Source organism: Hesperophylax consimilis, chromosome 17, assembly GCF_061612785.1.
Source record: "Hesperophylax consimilis isolate HC1 chromosome 17, BYU_Hcon_1.0, whole genome shotgun sequence".
NCBI classification, from domain to species: domain Eukaryota; kingdom Metazoa; phylum Arthropoda; class Insecta; order Trichoptera; family Limnephilidae; genus Hesperophylax; species Hesperophylax consimilis.
In genome coordinates, this window is record NC_142852.1 from 13,028,301 (window position 1) to 13,052,630 (window position 24,330).

Sequence of the window (24,330 nt, forward strand, 5' to 3'; positions counted from 1 at the left end):
ATTCCATAATTTCCTAATGTAATTGTCACAATAATGAGTTTTATGTATTATTCTATCGCTGAATTTTGGTAACCAAAAATCTTTACAGTTAGATACCTATTTATTATTTCTGTATGTTATTTTTTTTCTCCAATTCATTATCAATATTTAATATTATTACGATAGTACATAAAAAAATGATTATAAGCAATCATTATTAGCCTGAAATATCCATTCAAACTGACAAGAATCGAACACGTTTAAATATAGCATATAATAATTTGTTATCTTTTGTGCTATGCATAAAAACCTTGTCTTATAAACTTTAGTTTGATATTAAAAAAAAAAGATTATTATTAAATTTTAAATTTAAAGAAATTTTAGATAAAGATAATGCACAATAACGATAATATACCTACTTTATAAAATATAATTAAAATTACAGTTACAAAATAAATAATTAATACCCACCAATCTTCGAATAAATTATCGATTCAATTTTGGTTGGACCCCTCACTAAATTATGCAATTCAGAAATTTGGTACATAAAACATATTTCGACATTCGAGTTGACATTTTAGAACAATACTTTGTAAATATATAAAAAGTCATTACTGTGTTTCGTGAATATTAAATGTAAATATATGCTTCCACTTTTTACATAAAAATATTCATAAAATACACGGAACTCAATTACTAAAAATGGATTTAAAAATGCGTTTGCGGCGATTTAGCATTTTTTAAATTTTCTATAGATAATTATTGCATTTAAATCATCAAAACCTATCAAATATAACATAAATACGTATATAATATATTGATTAACAAATACAAGTTTACTTACGTAGACATTTCGTCGTATTTTTTTGTTAAAAACGGTTTTTTGTAAATTCAGGCGCACACACTTCACGATTGTACTTGTGAATAAACGGCGGGAAACAAAACGGTCACTTTGATTCAAGATAGTAAAATATCTATGTAAAATAGCTTCAATATTTCAAAGACAATGACAAGCACTATTTTGTTCTCTTTCTGACATAAAAGAAATAATTCATTTTTAGATGAGAGGAAAAGAGATATATGCATTTTAATAATGTGCGGTCGTTCTGGGACAAATATGGTCTTAGGAGAGTATAATGCGCGCACGGCATTTGGGACTGTTTGGGTCTTAGAAGGTCACAATGGTTAATAGATTGAAGATCTGCTAGAGGTATAATATTTACAATACGCAAGTCGATAGAAATTTTAATGTTCTTAAAAGGCAAGGTTCATGGAAATTATTTCAATTGTCTATGACATCATTCTTGTTTATGCATAACCTATATATTTTTTGACATGTGCTTTCTTCTCCGACAGTCTTTCTTCCTGTTTCTAAACTTTGTTTATCCCGCCCTGTCAAACTTATTATCCCATGCATGTGATGGTTATTGGTAAGTAATAATACTTAAATTCATCGCTATTCATTTTGGTATCGGCCCTTCTTCCAGTTTAGTTAGGGAATTGGGCGTTTTGTGACAGCAGAATATTTAAACTGTCAATTTGACATCTACCTTTTATTAGAACAAATTACAAATGCATTTTTCATAACAGTTAATAAATAAAGAATTTACCCAAGATAAACGACGTCTCTCTCAACCTTTGTCAAAACTTCAAGGTTTTCTAGTGTGCATTTTTGCTAAGACTTGAGAAGCCAAATTTTATAAACTGATTTATATTAGAATTCCGTTATAACTTGGTTCTGTTTCAGATATATTTGTATGGGGTTAAACAAAATACCAAACTCTACCAAAGCAGACCATGGATCTATTGAAGCCAGAGACTATATCCATCAAGACGGAACCAGGACTCCAGGAAGAAGATGGAGGTGAAATTGCATTTTCGGATTTAGATTTCGGCCTCCCAGCTGTAAATAAGGAATGCTTGCAATATGCGGAGAGTAATCAAACAGCCAGTTAGTTGCATTGCATACGTGTAAAATATAGAACCTTAAATTCGGAAACTGGGTAAAAATGACTAACTACTCGCTGCGTTGGGCCTACCTACATAGCGCAGCCGGCGGCGGTGGTAAGTACGCGAGTCCGCTGGTAAACTACGGGTCACTCGCCTCAGCGAGATTCTTCTGGTAGTTTCGATGCCGCTGGAATTATGCCTAGGCAATTGGCTAGAACCTTCTAACGCAGTCATACTCAACCTGCGGCCCGCGGGCCGCATGCGGCCCGCCGAGCTATTTTGTGCGGCCCTCAATACATTTAATATCAGGAACATGATTTGCAAAATCTGGCATTCTATATCACGTTAATTTGAGATTAATTGTGACTTTGACGTACAGACATTGAACCCGAAGAGGATAGTATAAGTATAATATACTATCTATATAATATAATATGGTATAAGAGTGTTGCTACTGCACACTATAACTGCACACGCTAGATCTATCTCTAAAAAACAAAGATTTGACAGACAAATATGCGCGCAAATAATTTTGCTCGTGGCAACACATAAATTTTTGACAGTTCCAAAGTTAAATGGTTACCAGTGTTACTAACAACGAAGGCTACTAAACATAACAAAAACCTCTTGAACTTATCTTTATATATCTATTTGATATAATATTTTTTGCGGCCGGAAATTTTCGAAAATGGAATTCCGTAGCTACCCTCCCCCCCATGGATTTCTAAAAATTGTTGTGGGGAATTACGTATGATGTTTTTGGCTGTGCGGAATTTTTTTTCAGTGAAGTTCTGTAACAACCCCCCCCCCCCCATGGATTTCGAATAATAAAAGGGGGAATCAAGCTCACACCGTTGGCAACACTGACCAGTATAGTGTTGCAGCCCGCGTAGCTTTACAAACATATGAATGTGGCCCGCAGAAGAAAAAGGTTGAGTATCATTGTTCTAACGGATGCGCGTAATGTACATAGTAAAGTATTGTCGTAGGTAGCTCGCTTGGACGTCGTGAATAGGTAGCTCTTCGACAGGTAGCTGGTACCTATTTACATTACGCGATGAAATTTGTTGCATAAACTGTCTCGTACATTCTCAGTCCTTGCGTTTTAAACCGGTCGGCTTTCTGGAATACTCTAGCAGTATTGGTCGCTACAAATTCATAAATATTGATTGAGAAAACAATATCCCATTGATTTAAAACTCTCTACTTACGGTGCTCTAGAGCAGGGTTTTTATTTCTTGAAGAAGTTCCCTCAAGCAGACGTCTGAGGTCATTTGAATCTGATATTGAGCTTTAAAACTTCCATCCAAACTCCCGTTTCTCCATTATTGATCAATGGTATCTTTATTCGTATTTTTTTTTTTTTTCAATTAAAAAATGTTTCCTTTTATATCAATGGTACGAAGATACAGGGCTACCCCATGTGGGTACGATTGGAGCAGTTTGCTCCGGGTGTCGAATATTTAACCTAACACATGGCCCTTTGTATTAATTTTCATAAATACCGCGTTAAAAAAAAAAACACAAATCATCATTTCATCGATTAGAGTGATATCCTGCCTTGGCGTGTACTAATTTAGACTGTTAGGGCAGCCACAATTAAACTCGCGCCAGGCGCCGTTTGGTTCGGGGGTGGCCATGCAAAGATACATTCTATTCATTGTCCTTTTTTATTCCAGGAAGCATAAATGTGGAGACAACCATAAACGCGGATCTCGGACCCCGACAAGTTGAAGCGGGGATTACTTATATGAAAATTGACATAGACCTGCCGGATGTTAAAGAGGAATGCTTAGAACGCTTTGGGAGAATTACCAAGGAAGCAGGTAAAACCAATTTTCTTTGTAAACTTGAACAATTCGGCCACTCCTATATTTTTAAAGTTTCTACGAACTTACTTCGCTTATTAAATTGTCTACGATCAAATTTATACAACAATTGTTCGCAACATACAAAACCAACAACACGGATTTCTACAAAAAAGATCGGTACTAACAAATTTGGTAAATTTCACGGAATATTTAACGAGCAATATGGACAATAGAAACCAAGTAGATGTAATCTACACTGATTACTCTAAGGCCTTCGATAAAGTAAACCATTTCATTTTAATTAAAAAATTAAGTCAAATAGGCATCCATGGTGATTTACTTCGGTGGCTCACTTCATACCTTCGGTGCAGACTTCAATGTGTATCAGTTGCGGGAACTAAGTCCAGTTTCTTTTCCGTGCCCTCCGGTGTACCTCAAGGTTCTCATTTAGGGCCATTATTATTTAATGTGTATATTTATGATATTCACAAATGTTTTTTACATGCCAATTACCTAGCATATGCAGACGATAAAAAAATCTACTTAGTTATCAAATCAATCGAAGATTGCATTAAACTTCAAGAGGATCTCAATCGTCTTTTTAACTACTGTGAATCAAATAAACTTGTAGTAAATACCTCAAAGTGCAATAAATTATCATTTACACGTAACAAAAATAAAATTTCCTTTGATTATACATTAAACGGGACACAAATCAAAGAATTAGATTCTATCAGAGACCTTGGGGTAATACTGGATGTGAAATTAAACTTCATTCAACACACTGATGCAATCATCAACAAAGCCAACAAAATGCTAGGATTTATAATACGTTTAACGAAACCTTTCCGCAACCTTAAGACTCTATATTCCCTTTACACAGCGTTCATCCGTCCCCACCTAGAACACTGCACACCGATCTGGACTCCTTTTTACCAAGCCCACATTGAAAGAATCGAAAGAATTCAAAAAAAAATTTTTAAACACATTAATTATAAACAAAACTTACATTTCTCAAATTACGCCGATTCTATTAATTACCACAAATTCAACTCACTTCATACACGACGTTTGGTTTTTGACCAAATTTTATTATTTAAAATTCTTAACAATGGCCTCGACTCACCAGAGCTAATGAATTTAATAAATATTCATATTCCAACAAGATCAACACGGCAATCCTATCTGTTTCATTTACCTACATGTAGAACTAACTTTAGAAAAAATTCACCAATTCCACGTATATGTGCCCAATATAATACTAAATTTCAAAACATAGATATTTTTAGCAATACACTTCACAAATATCGAATAGAAGTAACTCGTACGATCGAAAATTAATACTATAGTATGGAATGTATCCAGAGCATCTCCTATCCTCATCCTAAATTCCTATTCCTCCCCTCCTCACCTAAAATATATATAAATATATATATATTTTTTTTTATGCAATAAAACTCCATCTCCAATCAATATTAATATAGGAGACTTTTTTGGCTTGACTGTTTTTAACATGTATATATTTATATTTGTATTTTATGTATAAGCTGTTTGTCTCTTACCTTTACCAATAAATAAATAAATAAATAAATTTACTCTTAGTGTAGGAAATAAGTTTAACCGAGTCATTTTCATCCGTGTTATTTTTCAGATTTGTCGACATATCTTCAGACGCATTTTGTGGAAAAAGGATTCACTCCTCTCCATCGCAACTACTCCTTTCCTTCCAAGTCAAATTTTGCAATGAACGTAAGCACCCATGTAAAAGAAAAACCTTTTTCTTGTTCCAAGTGCGACTATTCAAATGCTCAAAAGCGAAATTTAAAGAGGCACATGATGACACACAGTAGAAAAAAAACTTTTTCATGTTTCGTGTGCAAATATGCATGTAATCATAAGGGAGACCTTACGAACCACATGCTGACCCACAGTGGAGAAAAACCTTTTTCATGTTCCGTGTGCAGCTATGCGTGTTGTCGGAAGTGTCAGCTAAAGAGTCACATGCTGACTCACAGTGGGAAAAAACCTCTTTCATGTTTGAAGTGCAACTTTGCAAGTTATCACCGGGGTCACCTGAACAGACACTTGCTGACTCACAGTGGTGAAAAACCTTTTTCATGTTCAGTGTGCAACTATGGATGTTATCAAAAGAGCCACCTAACGAGCCACATGCTGACTCACAGTGGCGAAAAACCTTTCTCGTGTTCCGCTTGCAACTATGCGTGTAATCAGAAGAGTCAACTGAAGAGCCACATGCTGACTTATAGTGGAGAACAACCTTTTTCATGTTCAGTGTGCAACTACGCGTGTTATCAGAAGGGTCAACTGAAGAGCCACATGCTGACTCACAGTGGAGAAAAACCTTTTTCATGTTCAGTGTGCAACTATGCGTGTAATCAGAAGGGTCAACTGAAGAGCCACATGCTGACTCACAGTGGAGAAAAACCTTTTTCATGTTCCGTGTGCAGCTATGCGTGTTGTCAGAAGGGTCAGCTGAATAGGCACATGCTGACTCACAGTGGAGAAAAACCTTTTTCATGTTCAGTGTGCAACTATGCAAGTTATCAAAAGAGCCACCTAACGAAACACATGCTGACTCACTGTGGAGAAAAACCTTTTTCATGTTCGGAGTGCAAATATGTAAGTTATCAACAGGGTAACCTGAAAAGACACATGCAAACTCACAGTGGAGAAAAACCTTTTTCATGTTCCAGGTGCAACTATGAATGTAATCGAAAAGATTATCTAAAGAGCCACATGCTGACTCACAGGGGATAAAAACCTTTTTCATGTTCCTTGTGCAACTATGCACGTAACCAAAAAAGTCTCCTTAAAATACACATGCGGATTCACGGTGGAGAAAAACCTTTTTCATGTTCCGTGTGCAACTATGCATGTTATCAAAAGACGACCTAACAAACCACATGCTGATTCACAGTGGAGAAAAACCTTTTTCATGTTCCAGGTGCAACTATGCATGTTATCGAAAGGATAATCTAAAGAGCCACATACTGACTCACAGTGGAGAAAAACCTTTTTCATGTTCCGCTTGCAACTATGCGTGTTATCAGAGAGGTCGACTGAACAGCCACATGCGGATTCACAGTGGAGAAAAACCTTTTTAATGTTCCGTGTGCAACTATGCATGTTATCGAAAGAGTGACCTAACAAACCACATGCCGGTTCACAGTGGAGAAAAACCTTTTTCATGTTCCGTGTGCAACTATGCGTGTTTTCGAAAGGGTCAGCTAAAGAGGCACATGCTGACTCACAGTGGAGAAAACTTCTTTCATGTTTGGAGTGCAACTATACAAGTTATCAACAAGGTAACCTGAAGAGACACTTGCTGACTTGAAGTGGAGAAAAACTTTTTTCATGTCCCGTGTGAAACATTTCATTTTATCAAAACGCTTACCTAAAGACTCGCATGCTAACCCACAGTGGCGAAAAACTTCTGTTATGTTCCAAGTGCACATATTAATGTAATTATAAAGGCAATTTGAAGCGCATGTTGACTCACTACGGAGAAAACTTTTTCTTGTTCCTTGTTCATCAATGTATATTCTCAAAACGCACATCTTAAAAGCCACATGTTGACTCACAGTGGCGACAAATCTTTTTCATTTTCCAAGTGCACATATTCAGTTTATTGGGAAGGCCACCGTACCCCCCATATAGGACATTTGTCGGAACACATGCTGACTCAAGCGGAGAAAAACCCCCTTTTCTCGTTCCGAGTGCAACTATGCAAGTTTTCAACAGTGTAACTTGAAGAAAAACTTGCTGACTTACAGTTGAGAAAAATCTTTTTCGTTTTCTGGCTCCAATTATTCATGTTCTCATAAGAAAGATTTGAAAAAACACGTGCGCACTCACATGGTTTTCATATGCAATTTTGCATTTTATTGAAAAGACTCTTTGACTGGACACTTTTCTTGTTCCTTGCGTTAACATTCACCTTCACGAAAACTTTTTACAGAATAAATTCTAGTTATAGATATGATATGTTTCACCTGAGATTTACCAGTATATAATTTTATAATGGTCAAAATATTTATAACCTTTCGATTTCTTTGATTTTTTTCTGAATCGCATTGTAAAAGATTAGATTTTTTTAAAACTTAAATGTACGTGTAACTTAAATGTAAATGTATGCGTAAAAAAGATAATTATGTCATGCTACTAACACGAAAATCAAAATATATGTGTACAGTAATGTATTTAATTATTTAGTATTTTTTTATGCAAACCGCATAGATAAAATGTAATCTTGTTTTTATTTTATATGCCCGTAGTTTGTTTATGTCTAGGTACAATAATATAATAACTTATATATATTATCCACGCACAGGCTGGGCCTTAGTGGGTTCCAAAACAATACTTAAAAAAATATACTTAATTTAATCACTTTTGTTCAAACTTTGTTTCCTTTGAACATTATACATTATTAAACAATATAATAAACAACATCATATTTAATAAAATAATATAATAAAACATAAAACAAACATTCTTTTCAACTTTATAAATGTTTTTAGGAATTGCAGGTTAATGTTTATTATCTGGTTTATAGTAATATCCCTTAAAAGGTCGGATTTGTTACAGAAGAGCTATTGCCAAGGACCCTTTCTTCAGAGAATCCCTACCTGGAGTGTCATAAACCACACCCTTCCTTTTGTGTTCCTTGTCTGGGGTACCTGGGGTTTTTCTACTCTTTCGAAAGTGTGCGGGAGAGGTCAAAGGGCTATAGTTAACGTTTGCTTTTCAACCAGTGAACATTCTAAATATTCTGAACATTATTGAACAACGTTCTTGTAGTGAGTTTTTTCGAGGTTTGTGAGATTTGTGCGAGTTTGTCTTCTACAGCATTAACAAGCCATGCTCGTGCAGGTTCGAGTTCAAGGCAGAAAGAAATGGTGTATTTAATTGACCACATGTCTCATCAAATCACTGGCAATAAATTACCATGTAACTGTCAAGTTTTACGCAGCTTATTTTATAATATACGGCAAGTGAAATTAAACACCAGAGAAGCTTCAATACTTACAATACAGGAAGTTGTAATTTTTTTGGGAGAAAGCTAAGATACCAACCAAACACTTTCAAGATTGTGTTTCTAAAAGCACAGCTCAAAAAAAAAAAAGTAGAAGCTTTCAAGTCAGCCCTTGATGACCTTTTTGATATTGCTCATCAGGATGCATTAAAAAACACTGTTGAAGAAGACAAGCAGTTTTTGTTACTCTAGAGAAAAAAGGGACGTCCTGGCTGCATGGGAGGCGTCGACATGAATTTAATAAAATCACAACAACGAAGAGGAAAAAGACATGCAGCTGAAATGGCGAGATCGGAAAAATCACAAAAAAGTAGGTTAGTAGAGTTTTTCTCTCTTTTTTCACGTTTTCCCCATCCTTTTTCTCTTGAGATTATTTGACTTGATGCCTATTCCGTGAGTGCTTTGCTGCTTTTTTACCGCTTAGTGGGTTTTTTCCTTTTTTTTAAAGATGTAAATTTAATTGCACAACTGGAATCTTCAACAAGCAGCACATCAGAAGAAGAGGAACAAGAAGAGATGGAGGTGAATTTTCCCGACACAGAGGAAGGAGAGCCAGAAATAAAGAAAAAGAAGTAGGCGAGGAAGTGTAGAGATTATTTCCGAAAGATTGGCTATATTGTTAGAGAGATGTAGTATTTCAGATAGAGACGCAGTTCGAATAATATCAGCTACTGCAGAGGCGTTAGGTTTTGAGTCACAGAATTTAATTGTATGTAGAAGTTTAATACGACTTCGCAGACAGCTATTCCGAAAACAAAGGACTGAGCTTATCAAACATAGATTCAAAAATTCTGATTTAGAAGGAGCTGCTGTGCACTGGGACGGAAAATTACTTCCAGATATTTTGAGTAAAGAAAATGTAGAAAGGGTAGCGGTTTTGAATAGTTGTGGGGATGAAGAACAGTTGATAGGAGTTCGTCAGCTTGAAAACGGCACTGGAATTACTCAATTTTCAGCAGTTGAAGAGTGGGGGGCAGTTGAGAAAATCCAGGCAATGTGTTTTGATACCACTGCGGTAAATACTGGTCGCTTCAACGGAACCTGCGTTTTGTTGGAGCAATTATTAGAAAAAAATCTTCTTTATTTAGCATGTCGTCACCATATTTTAGAAATTATTCTAAAATCAGTTTTTGATTTGCAAATGGGCATAACTACTGGACCCCACTCAAATATTTTTAAAAACATTCAAACTGGGTGGTCGAAGCTAGACAAGACAAAATATAAAACTGCTATTGTAGATAAAAATATTAGACATAAAATAGGGAATTCAGATGAAATATAATTTTTTCTTACAGAACAATTAAAAAACCAACAGCCAAGGGATGATAACAAAGAATTAATTCAAGTTTCGTTAGTTGTGTTACGACGTACTCCCCCAAAAAATACTTTTGTCAAAGTTCCTGGTGCCATTCATCACGCTAGATGGATGGCAAAGGTCATTTATTATATCAAAATATATCTTTCCAGGGATCAATTTACATTAACAAATTTAGAAAAAAAAGCTATCACTGACATTGGTTTAATTTTAGTAAACCTTTATGTAAAAGCGTGGTTTAACGCCCCCAAACCCACTTTGGCCCCCAACCAAGACCTACAATTTTTAAAGTTTCTTGTAAAATATAGAGAAATCGATAAAGAACTTGCAGACAAGACACTGTCTAAAATGATAAATCATTTGTGGTACCTCAATTCTGAGCAAGTCGCATTTTCTTTCTTCGATGAAAATTTTGAAAAAAGTGTCAAAACAAGCTTGGCTGTTAAAATTTTACAATTAATTCCAATTGAAGAACAAACATGTGATAGGGATGTCAAAGCAAAACTCAGTGTCCATCAAGTGGATAATTTATTGGATAAAGATATCGATTTTTTTGTTTCTCATCAAACTCTAAATTTTTTCAAAAGATTTGAAATTGATACAGAATTTTTAAATACGGATCCTGATATATGGTGTGAAAATGCACATTATTTAAAAGCAAAAAAATAGTGAACGGTTTCAATGTTGTCAATGACACAGCTGAAAGAGGGGTAAAATTAATCCAAGACTTCAATTCCTGTTTGACAAAAGACTAAGAACAACGACAGTTTCTGTTACAATTTGTATCGGAATGTCAAAAAAAATTTCCTGACTCTTCAAAAGCCATGTTATCTAAGCCATTACCACCTTAATCTGATAATTAATTGTTTATGAAAATAATAATAACTTCTTTCTTTCATAATGCTTTCTTTTGTATATTTTAAATAATAAAACTTTGAACATTATTTCTTCTTGTTTTTTATACCTTTTTGCATTTCTCTCGTAAATCCATCATTTTCAATTTGATTTTAAAAAAAAAAAATTATAGAAAGTTAAACTTCAACCTTGATGAGGCATAAGTTAACCTTATCCAATTGAGCTGAAACTTCACCAATCTCATTTTTTAGCCAATTGGAGGCTTTTAGGGGGGTCAGCACAAAAATTCCAACATTGATTTTTTGTAACCACCCTAGTAGGAAATAAAAAAAAAAAAGAAGTAACCTTAAAAGAGTATACTACGCACTAATCCAGTCGTTAATTCAATACGGAATTTTCGGAAGGGGGGGTCATACGATAAGATTCTAACCCCGATCAAAGTGGTCCAGAAGCTAATCCTTAAAGTAATCTCCAAGAAACATCAAAATTAAAAAATGTAATACCAAACAAATGCAAAATAACTTTACCTATTTAGGAATAAAGTATTTCAACAACCTTCAGATTGAAATAAAGAAATTAAATTATATTAACAAACTTAAACTGAAACTGAAGCATCACTTTCAGAAATAATTAACTGAATAATTGCCTGTTTTTCCCTTTATTGATATTGATTATCAGTCTGTACTCAACTCCACTGTATTTAGATGTTGTCTCTTTATCAGCGGCGTAGCTACCTAGGGGCTACGCGGGGCAGTGCCCCGGGGCCCTCAAGCTCAGGGGGCCCTCGAATCCTTACCAGAAATCTCAATCGAACTGAACTTTTGGAAATTTCTCCCATTTTCAAAATAAATATGACAGGTTGCAACTTGCAACCCCATTTTAATCATGACAACTCAGTTGAGAGAAATTCAAAAGTTATGCCTAGGGAATTCCCCTCAATTCTTTCTGTAGGTTGGCAGTGTTGTCAATTTGACGGATAGTGCGTCATTCCCCAACGATACTTGTGGCGTACTAAAATATGGATAAAAAGAAGAAACCCAGTTGTGCATTTAAACGCAAACAACGCCAAGAGAAGATAGAAAACAAAAATTGCCCAAAATTGCCAATTTTTTTAGTCAGCCTTCTGCAAGTACATCTGCCCAAAATATTTCTATTGATAGTGACTCAAATAATGTGGTAACTGCAGTGTTGTTTGAGAAGCCTACTGAAGAAGATTCGACAATTATTGCAGTTGGAGATACCTCCGCCGCCGATCATGTGAACGTGGATGATGTTTGCATGACACACATAAGAGCGGAGGGTTTGGAGGAACCACAGACCTCTACATTTTTCGAAAATGTGTACGACAAATCTTCTTATGACTTGGGAAACTTCACGAACAAAATATTAAGTGAAAACGAAAAACGTCAAATTCTTGATATGGGGCCTTTAGAGCCTTCACGACATTTTCTAACAGACATCAACCAGAATAATAGGTGTTTTTCAAAATCGCACTACTTTTCGTGTTCTAAATATGGGCCAGTTAATCGTTTTGGGTTGTGTTATTCCAAAATACTAGAAGCTGCCTATTGTCAACCCTGCTGGTTATTTGCTTCACAAAGGAATAATTTTTGGTGTACAGGAATTCGAGATTGGAAGAATTTATCAGAAAGAATTAAACAACACAGTTGTTCAAGTGGCCATTCGGAAGCATGTGCTGCGTATGAAATTTGAAAAAAACGATACTAATACATCATTTTGGAAAATGGTTCTTCAAAGGTTATGCGATATCATACTTACCCTAGCAAATAGTTCTTTGGCTTTGAGAGGACATCAAGAAGACTTATGTCAGGAAGGATACCACTGAAATTTTCTGTCCTTTTTAGAGCTTGTCGCCCGATATGATCACATTTTGCGGCAAGTTTTGGATATGCCCAAAGGTAATAATAATTATTTCTAAGTTTTTTTTATCGTTTTATTTTGTTTATAATTATTAACTTTGTTTTAAGTATTAAAAGAAAAATGATAAATTTCGAGTTCGTGTTGCTTTGCGAATTCATGCACAGTGTATTGAACGACATCAATTATGCATCCAAAACTTTACAAAAATGCGACATCAATTTGGGTGAGGCGAGTAAAGTTTTAGCAGAGACCAAAGCAAAGTTGCAAATTTATAGAAATGATTTCGAATTATTCAAGTGCAAAGCCAGTGAAACTGCAAGAAAATATGGTATTGATACCCATTTTCAAGAAAAAAGGCAAAGAAAAGTTAAAAAAACATTTTGATGAATTAGCTGCTGATCACCGATTTCCAAACCGAGAAAAAATATTTAAAATTGAGATTTTCAATAATGTACTAGACACAGTAATATCTCAATTAGATACACGTTTTATTGGTATGAGTGCAGTCTGTCATATATTCGATTTTTTAACACCAAAATTTTTATTACATGTTGATGAAGCAACTTTATTACAAAAGTGTGACGAATTCCAAAGAAAATATTCAGATATAATAGGCCCTAGTTTTTCACTTCAATTTATTAATATTTACCATGGACTGTTCACCAATTATGTAAGGAAATAATGAGCAAATATGGAGTGCTAGAATGCGACCTAACGGAAGTATTTACAGCAATGTTATTATTCTTTACAATTCCTGTTACTTCTGCAGCAGCTGAAAGGTCATTTAGCAAATTAAAAATAATAAAAAAAATATTTAAGAAATAAGATGGGCCAAACTCGACTCCGAAATTTATCGCTAATGGCAATTGAAAACAAAACCGCATCAAGCTTGGATTTAAACGAATTCATTGATACTTTTGCGAAAACTAAAGCTAGGAAAAAATTGTAAATATAATTGTTATTTAGTCAGTTGGTAGGCCCGACCTTTATATAATAAACCCTTGAATCTTCTCTATTTTGTTTTATTAGCCAAACCTACACCAAGTATTAATTGTAATTTATGTTGTTTCTGTTTAATATTTTTATTACCTGCTCTGCAGTCTGCAGTGCACGAAAAAGAGCTTAAGTAGCTGAGCATTTTTAAAGTGTTTGTATATTTCATATTTTTATTTGATAAAACCTAATCAGTTTACATAGAAGTGGGGCCTCATTTTTTAATTTGCCCCAGGGCCCTTGGTTACCTAGCTACGCCACTGCTCTTTATATAATGTTCCTATTATACTTACCTATAGCATAATGATATTCTGTTTTCCTTATAATTAGTGTAACTCTCTCACCAAGCACAAGAACCAGTTTCTTCATTGGTGAGATTGCGAACATAAATATATTTTGTAACCATATGTACTCATGTAACATCCTGTACCCACTTATATATATATATATATAAATAAAAAAATTGTCGACTTATTACAGTTTAGTTGCGGAGTGCAAAGTATGTTAGTTGTATGACGTTATCGCATGGAAATGATTTAAGTTCATTACTATTTTTATGTTTACGGTATAACTTTTATTATTGTAATCACGCACCGATCGTGGGTAATCTCTGCTAATCTGAAATTGAAATCTATGATAGGTAACTACTATTTTATTGATATTTATGCAAGACCGCTTAAGAATATTGAGATACAGAAAATGTATTATTTATCGTTTTATTAAATCTTATATGGATTTGTAAATTTATAAACAGATGCGAGTTAAAATTATTATGATTACGTACCCAGAATGCTGTTATATTAAAACAAATATTCATTATTTTAATTTACATGAAAAGTACAAATTGTATACATAATTATCCAATTAGCCAAACAGTCTACTTGTGTGAAATCTAAGGATACAAATTACCATTGCGCTTAAGATTGAAGGAAGAAACAGAATTATGTGGTTTTCTCTTCCCTTTTGATATTCGCTTTAATTAACTTAGCAATCACGAGAAGCCATTAGGTATATTGAAATTTGATGAAATTATATTTTAAAAATCTACAGCAGTTAACATATATTATATTATATAGGATTTAGCTTAGGTGTTAGCGGTGAGGTTAATTCGTAATGTAAGTTAAGTAATATTTATTTCGCTGCTCGAAATTTAACAAAAAAAACAATATTAACATGTAATACTCTTAACAACAACAGCTAATACTCTTAATTCGGGGGTTCTTGAATTTGTTACCCTAATTTGAGAATAAATAAATTATGCCTTTTCCTAAATAAAAAAATAAGTATATGTTATATATGACATTGAGGCCGCTATTGTGAAGTCAACGGAGGACTTAATTTATTACTTACATTGTGCTATAGATTATCTTCAAAGACATCGCGGTAGATGATAAATGTGAGATCAGTTTCAGTCAAGATATGTAGGGAGATGAAAACGTGCTCTTGCTTTCAAATGAAGGTTTGTTTCCATATGCGGGCTGATGATGGGCTCGAACCGCGAGCGAGGCCGGTACGCTTGTAGGTACCTGCGGATTGATGCGGACAGAGTCGCCGCCCGTCGTCACTTGTACATGGACGCTTGAATGGGACTGACTCACTTGTAAGACTGACCTATGTACCGCGATGTCACCATGTACCACTCGTTCGAGAACAAATCGCGAGTAGGTAGGATTGCGGCTTAGCTGTCATTATAGATAGGTAGATGAGGCGTACATTTGCCGTCTTACTGGTAGGTTCCAATGTGAGGCGCGTTGCATTTATTGAATTTCTAGAACCTACTCGTGTTTCTTTTAGATTTATTGGTATTATCTTCTTCTTAAATGATATATTACATATTAAAAGAAAAGTTATCCAAAAAATGTACAATTTTTATGTTCTTTATTTATGTATCCTGTATCTTTTTAACTCCTGTACTTACATTATTTTATTTATTTGTCATTTTAATTTCTGAAAAAGAAGTATTTTACCGAGTAGGTATAAAGATTCTACATGATAGTAACTTTTTTCGGAATTCAAACGTTTTAAGGTTGTTTTTAGGTAAAACATTGAAAATTGGTGAGAGAAAATAAATATCTTCTCGGGAAAAATCTTTTTGTAAGGGAAAAACATACATTTGAATAATACCTACATATCACCTTCCGTAGTTATCGCACTTTACCCTCAGACACCCGGTAAACTCGTAATAAATATATGGAAAAGTTCTCTGGGCGCTTAAACAAATAAAAAACAGATACGATGATTTGAGATTTTCACGGCCAAATGTATAAAAGTGGTTTATTTTAATTATGTCGTGTTGCGCTACCTCCTTCTTTAGCCAACGTTAACAGCGTCCATCATCAGGTAGATGTGTAAAACATCATAATAAGGGGGTAGCGCAAGACGGCATAAAACCCCAAAAAATAACCCCTAAAAATAAATGAACGTATCAAAAATGAGAAATATATTAAAAGGAGAAAGAGGGTCGCTTTAGGGAAAGATCATAGTGATGTTGGGTCTTAAAGAGACCCACGTTGTAGGATGGTGGAAACAAAGAATCATTTCTCAGTCGAGCTGTTGAATACAGAACCAGGGTAGAGACGCATAGAAGTGATACGTTCTCATGTGACACTTTTAATTTTTATGTGAATTGATAAGGAGATTGAATAAAAGGCTGACGTGGTAAGTTGCGAAATCATTAGTTTCCTATCATTTGTCGAGCAATGTTCAGGGTACTCTTTCTTTTCTCCGCCGTCTTGGTTGCAGTTTTCGGTAAGTTTATTCAAAATTATGACAAATTAATCTGCCATTTTCATTCGCTTTCTTTTGATTAAAAAATTTTGCCTTGGATTTTTTTATAATGTTTTGGTCAGTAAAAGATTTGAAAATTTCTGTTGTTTGGCGTCCTTATGGGAACTTTTAGGATGATATTTAAAATACCCTCCTGAACTTTAGATCGTTGCTTCATGTTCTTGAAGTAGCAGAACCCCATCCTAGTATACCATATTCGATACGAGAGTGGCATAGGGCAAACAAATGTTTTTTATGCCGTTTTGAGTGTTTTTATTTGTGTCACTTGATCGTGCCTTGTTTTCTTCAGGGTTCCTCAACCTGTTCAACCATTCACTTCCAAGTCATATCTTCTCCTAGCACCTCTTTCTTCGTTCATCACTCACATCTCATTTTACCACAAATAATTATTTGATTCATGTCTTCCTCGGGAATCTTCGGATTTTTCTGCCATTTGCTTCATACAATATCACGAAATTTATATTGTTTCTGTTAACTGCATTATTTGGACTTTAATTCGACTACGTAACTCATTCTAGTGCTGAGATAACGTGTTAAGTCGATCTCGAGCGTCCCAGAATTCTTCAACCATTGAAACCACTGTTTGAACAGTCCTGGCGCTAATAAGAAGAAATGTTCAGTTAAATTGGTATAGAAGATTTATAGTCTATGGGGGACAATCCAAAAAACCTCGATTTTTGTACATAATATAGATTTATTTATGACTCTTGTGTTTTTACACAGAAGTGAGTAATAAGCAGTGGTTTTATGGTTTGAAATTGAATAAATTTAAATAATTCAATCATTTTCAGAAATAATATTTTACCATTTTGTGTTTTGTTAAAAATGTGGATATTATTTTAATGTTAGTTTTTAAACTATGTAAGCGAGGAATCGTCGAGTTTGCTACATAATTTGTTTGTGAAAAGAGACAATTAAATAGGTCCTTATGCATAGTGTGTCAAATGGGTTCTCTTATATTGACTAGACTCGCAACAGTCTAGCGTTTAATTTATAATTATAAAAAGGAAGCTTTAGTCGCTTTTCCTTCATCGATCCTCAAATATTTGTATATTTTTGGTATTAAATAAAAAGAGTGTAATAAGAGAAACATAATAAATACAAAACAATACAAGAACAACACGTCAACTCACCAGAGATCAAATGGGAAAATAATTCACCGACTCCAGATATTTTCAAATCGGAGGTTTCGGCTCGATAGAACTTCTAATTAGACCTATAAATCCTACTGACCCCTCAGTATAAATATTTAAAAAATCTTTCGTAATATTAATAATATAATGATATACATATTTGTATTATAACACATAAACTATTATTGTGTTTTGTAAAAAAACGTAACTGCTGTTCTGCAGGTTTTATTTTAATATCTTATCTTAATTAATGGAAAAATAGTTAAGAGTTATCTTAGTTAGAACTTATTAATACTACATTGACAGAAAAATTAAAATTTTTATTTGTATTAACTTACGGTTTTCCTAGTAAAAAGTTATGGACTAACGTTCAGGACAAAATAATTTAAATAATTAAAAATAAATATAAAATATAATGGCGTACCTACAATAAGGAGATTAAGGTTGAATTCAGTGTGGACTCTAATATTATAAACTATTAGGCAGTTATGGGTACCGCCGCCCTGGGAACCATTTATTGGATAACCAACGCCTCTGGCAAAGTTTGGTCCACGTGGTTCGCTATATGTAGTGACTTTGTTGGCAGAGGTGCCCGGGTTCATGCGGTACGGTTTGTGGGAGTGTTGGATTCTTAAGTCCGTCACTTCTGGACACACTGATCCCTAGATTCCTATCCACCCCTTGTACCGCCGCCCTGGGAACCATTTATTGGATAACCAACGCCTCAGGCAAAGTTTGGTCCACGTGGTTCGCTATATGTAGTGACTTTGTTGGCAGAGGTGCCCGGGTTCATGCGGTACGGTTTGTGGGAGGGTTGGATTCTTAAGTCCGTCACTTCTGGACACACTGATCCCTAGATTCCTATCCACCCCTTATACCGTGCCCTTCCCAGAACTTCCTCTCTTTATAATACACTCCACACACCATCATTATTTTCCTCGGGGCCGTATGACGGTCTTCGTGTTTATTTATCATTCATTAATAACGCCCTATCGGGCTTTTACATAGGAAATTGACAGTTAATGCATTTAAGTGAAACATAATACATGGATAATTATCATACCATAACTAAATAAAAAAAATAAAAAATCAAATGCTAATAATACTAAGATTAACATAAAATCCAAATAAATGTAAAAAAGGAAAAGTTTCATGTATAAAGTACGTACGTACATTGTACATTCATATATGCATATAATTATTCATGTTTTTTGCAAAACCAGTAAGACTAAAAACAGTAAAATAATTTACTCGTCAGGTAAATAGAAAATAAATAAATTTAATATACTGATATGTATTATAAAACAAATGTTTAAAAAAAGAAGAAAAATAATGTCTGTTGTATCTCTAGAAAAAAAACTAATAAATAAGGCAAAATACCAACGCCGTAATTACTATCGAATTAAAATAATAGTACTTGAAATAGTAAAGTAAATCAAAATATAATATACATTTTAACTATGACCGTAAATGCATACAGACATTAATATGCGTCCAAAAAAATAAATAACAAATAAACTAAGAGGTGTGTGGAAGGTATAGAGACAAGAGTATTTTATAAAAGCTAATAAATAAAACAAGTTCTACCTACCAATCTACCTACCAATCATACCAATTCTACCTACTGAGTCTAGTGTTGACATATTCTTACGTCTGCTATAATTTAATAAAAATCAACATAAAACTGAAGTGTACTAAACTCAAAGATCCAAACTATTAGAAATCAAAGACCGCGCTTCAAATCAGTGCATTTATATCTTGTGAAGTGCTATTTTTTCATGTTTTTTGTCTTCACAAAGAAATTGCATGTTAACTGTCAAAAAAAAAACCAAATAATAAAAATAAATGTGTCATTCTGTACTAAAACGAGCCAGCTGTTAAAAAATACAAAAGTGCCTAAACTGTGTTGAAACTATCAATATTAAACATCATTCAATCAATTTTATTCACAGCGAAATCACTTTTTATAAATTTATTTCAACATGAATACACTATGCATCGTTTGCGACAAAAATATTGACAGTCCAGCCGAATTCATATCTTGTGTTGTCTGTGATAATGGCTATCATCTTGTTTGTGCAGAGATTGGTGAAAACATACGTGGTGCTCCTAATTCTCAGTGGAAATGTAAAAAATGCTCTAAAGCTTTTACTAAAAAAAAGACCAGGAATATGAATTATTGTGATGAAAAAATCGATCAAGAACCATCTACCGGCAAACCTACCAAACATCTAACTCAACAGTCAACAGACGCAGAGAAATTCCCTTCATCAACCGCAGATGGCGCAAGCGGTATACTTACGTCAGATAAGTTTATTTTAGAATTAAACAATTTCAAAAAAACAATAATGGATTTTGTGGAACAAAAATATGATTCGATTATCGCACAAAACAAAGAAATCCTTGATTCATTTAAATTTTTAGCGGATCAGCAAGACCTTCTAAAAAAACGAATAACTGACATCGAATCCTCGCAAGAAAGGGTCATTACTGATATGCTAGAATTAAAAAAAACAAAACGCTGTATTAGAAAATACTACTTCTCATCAGGACGACAAAATTGACCGGCTGGAGTACATTACACAGATGTGCAATATCGACATCAGAGGCATCCCTGAAGCAAACAATGAAAATATTATGGAAACTCTTAAAAAAATATCAAAAATCATAAATTACGGAGATACCACGATACCTTTACAATCTGAAATCAATAAAATGTACAGACTAGGACCAAAACTGTCCGAAAAAAATCCCAGATCTGTAATAGTGTCGTTCAATAGTATTAAATCTCGAGATGACTTCCTACTCAAAATCAAAGACTATAAAAAATCCTCTACCTCCAGTTCAAGCAAACTCAATACAGCAGATCTAGGGCTATCTCAAGAAGCAAAACGGATTTACGTGTCAGATCATCTAACGCAAAAAGGAAAATTCCTACTCTCCCAAACTAAAAAATTCGCCAGATAAAATAACTACAAATACTCTTGGTCATCATCGGGGCGCATTCTGCTAAGACATACGGATACATCCAAAATTATTACGATTAAAAACATCACTGATCTTGATCGAGAAAAACGCCAACAACTGTGACAGATGATAAAAAGTACCTCAACATTTACTGCACTGCTAAACAAAAATAATCCGGATAATATCATATTCATCGCAAGTTTTCTCATGAGTTTTTTCTTTGTCTTTAAAAATAATAATGTTTTAATTGAAAATAATGCATTCTTACTCTTTTTAGGAGTTCTTTCATGTAGCAACAATATCAGTGTGAAAATTGTTTATATCAGTATTCACTATTTTTATTATAATTTACCTCCTTTGACTGTAACTCACGTTTCTTTAGCACTCTCTAAAAAAAATTTATATATCTCCATAAATAATACTTTCACTACAAGTTTTTATTTGAATATTACCGCTATATACTTTTCACACACCCTAAGCATAATACCTAATATTTATCAAAATAATTCATTCTTACTTTCATTAGTAGCTTTCCCTAGTAACATCAAAATTATTATAAAAATTGCGAATCTTACAATTAAAAATTCTAACCATACTCTTCCTCTAAGCAACAAAAACCACGCTGTTTTAGTATTCTTTAAAATATCTGTTTACTGTGTAAATATTATTCTTCCTGCATGTTCTCGTAGGAATCAGAGTAGTAATATCTTATTTACTCACTATATGATGCTCTTATTTTCTTCAATAATATTTTTATTTTGGCTAACTTTTATTATATTCACTTGTATTTACAGAATTTAAATTAACTACAAATGCTCGAGCTCTGTCAAAATAATGTTTTTGTATTTCTCAAAAACCTTTACTACTGTTTTATTTACATATTTTATTCGCACATTTTTAATCATACTTTTGCATTTTTCACATGTTACTAAATTTAATTATTGTCCTTTATCACACCTAACAATTACAATCAGAAGCATTATACACTATAGTATGCACTTTACGGTTAAAATATATTTTAAGTTGGAATACTATGTATCAACATTATTCATGTTATATAATGTTCTTTCATTATGTCATAATAATACACTCTCTCTATTCTCTCTCTCTGTGCTTCAATCAAACTCATATGTACGTATCACAAGCAGCGAGAATCTTTGTAAGATTATGTTCCCAACAAATCTATGTAAATCTGGAAAACATCTTAATTTACATAAATATGTCCTAGTATTGGTTCTTCTTTGCATTTTTTGCATGTTATGGTATTTAATTATTGTTTTTTGGCATTTTTTTTCGCATCAACTCCTCTACAGAATCAGCACATACTTTACATTTGGCCATTTTATTGATTTTATTGTTTTCATATTTATTGTATTTGCAGCCTTCATGACAGATATCTACATAATCATCAACTGCTTAGATTGCTCTATACGAAACATACCAACACCATCATCTTTTATAACATCTTTTATATCTAATATAATTAGTGGAATCAACTTTCATCTCGAAGTAAAATACGCATCATACTCGAATTATCAGAACTCACAATATACTATACAATATATTAATAAAACACTGATTAACAACACAATAATTTACACTTTCGTTTTTAACTTTTTGTTTGCAGACTTTTCGCAAAAGAACTACGGGTTCACCACCACACATCATAGTAAAATTAATCATAATTATGTTTCAGTTACCTTCGGATAATTACAATGACTCTGTAATTAGCATTATATATGAATATAATTCGAGATCTGGAGAATTTAAACAACGATAACTGGGACTCATATAGTCTAAAAATCATACACCAGAATATTAGAAGCATATCAAATCTCGATGACTTTACAATTTTTCTGGATCAATTTAATTCATCTTTCGATGTTATAATATTAACCGAATGCTGGTTAAATAAATACTACACCGTAAAATCAATCCACAATTACTCTGAATATCACACCACAACCAACCTCAACAAATCCAGTGGAATTGTTATCTACATCAAGGACGGAATTAAAGCTCATGTAGAGGAAATTACTTTAGCACAATCAAACTGTATGAAAATAGTATTGAATAATAACATATGCATATTTGCCATTTCCAGATCTCCTTCCTTCATCAATATTGACCCCTTCCTTTCTTCATTGCAAGCAATTTTAAACAATGCGAAAAAATTTGAACAGCAAATTATAATGGGAGATTTAAACATTAACACTTTCCCTGACTACCACCGTCAATCAATCGATTATCTATGTCTACTCACGGAAAATGGTTTCACACAGACTATTAACAGCTTTACTCGTGAACAGGGCTCGAGTAAATCCTGTCTTGATCACATCAATGTAAAAAATATTAACTTTATTGACACTTTTGTTATACACTCAACTATTTCAGACCACTATACAACATCTCTTTGTCTTAAAAACAAGCCTCCCACTTCTTCGAAAATTAAATACGTTGCTAAAACTAATTTCAACAAGTTAATTGAGGACTTGAGCGCAGAAAACTGGCTAAATGTTCTAGATAAATCAGATACTGACTTAGCAATGAAAGGATTTATTATCAAACTACACGAGTATATATCAAAACACACAAGTAATATAACCGTATCTAATAAACAAATTAAATTCACACCATGGATCACCCTGGGGCTAGTTAAATCGATTCACAGAAGAAATCATCTTCATGAAAAGGCAAAAACATATCCTGAGAATTTGATATTACAATGTTATTATACAAAATATAGGAATTTGTGTAAGAAATTAATTACATCGGCGAAAGAAAATTATTATAAAAAACTCATTTACGAAAACAACTGCAATCCAAAACGTTTTTGGGATACCTTTCGCAACATAACCAAATCCAAAATCAATAAATCTTCTGAAATAAAATCGCTATACATTAACACATCAAACTCTGAAGTCCCCAAAGATATGGCAAACTTTGCAAACAGTTACTTTTCATCTGTGGGTGACACACTTGCGAAAAAAATTCTCGATAAGTGTAAGAAATCAGAAACCGCTCTCGCCAATTTAACTATCCCTAGGATCGGTCACAAAATAGACTCAATCACAACTTCAACTAACGAAGTCATGAAGATAATTGACGACCTTAAGTCATCAAAAGCATGTGGTCCCGATAAGATTTCATCAAATCTTCTAAAAATCATTAAAGTATACATAGCCATACCGATTGCGTTCATTGCGAATCTAAGCTTTAAATCAGGGAAATTCCCTAACCATTTAAAGCAGTCAATCGTCATTTTACTGCATAAAAGTGGGGACAAATCACTGATACATAATTACCGGCCTGTTTCCTTGCTCAACTCTGTCTCTAAAATTATGGAGAAAATTGTAAAGAACCGTCTCATCCTTTATCTCGAAAATAACAACATCCTTTCTAGTAGACAATTCGGCTTTCGCAAAGGTTTAAGCACTGAAAACGCCATCGCTAATTTGACAAAAAACATCTCTAATAATCTAGATAAAGGTAATAAATGCATTGCACTTTTTTTAGATCTAGCTAAAGCGTTCGACACTATCTCGCACAAAATTCTGCTGAATAAACTACAGCGAATTGGGATACAGGGTCAAATTTTCAAGTGGT

The 24,330-nt window shown here is 33.7% G+C and overlaps 1 protein-coding gene across 1 annotated transcript in view; it reads left to right on the top strand.

Moving 5' to 3' along the window:
* The first annotated feature begins 1,776 nt into the window (after positions 1–1,776).
* Positions 1,777–24,330, top strand: part of LOC149416022 (chymotrypsin-2-like) — a 33,979-nt gene continuing 11,425 nt past the window's right edge. The window contains exon 1 of the mRNA XM_089641849.1: positions 1,777–1,843. Coding sequence (XP_089497975.1) covers positions 1,777–1,843 — 67 coding nt within the window. The remainder of the gene's footprint in view (positions 1,844–24,330) is intronic.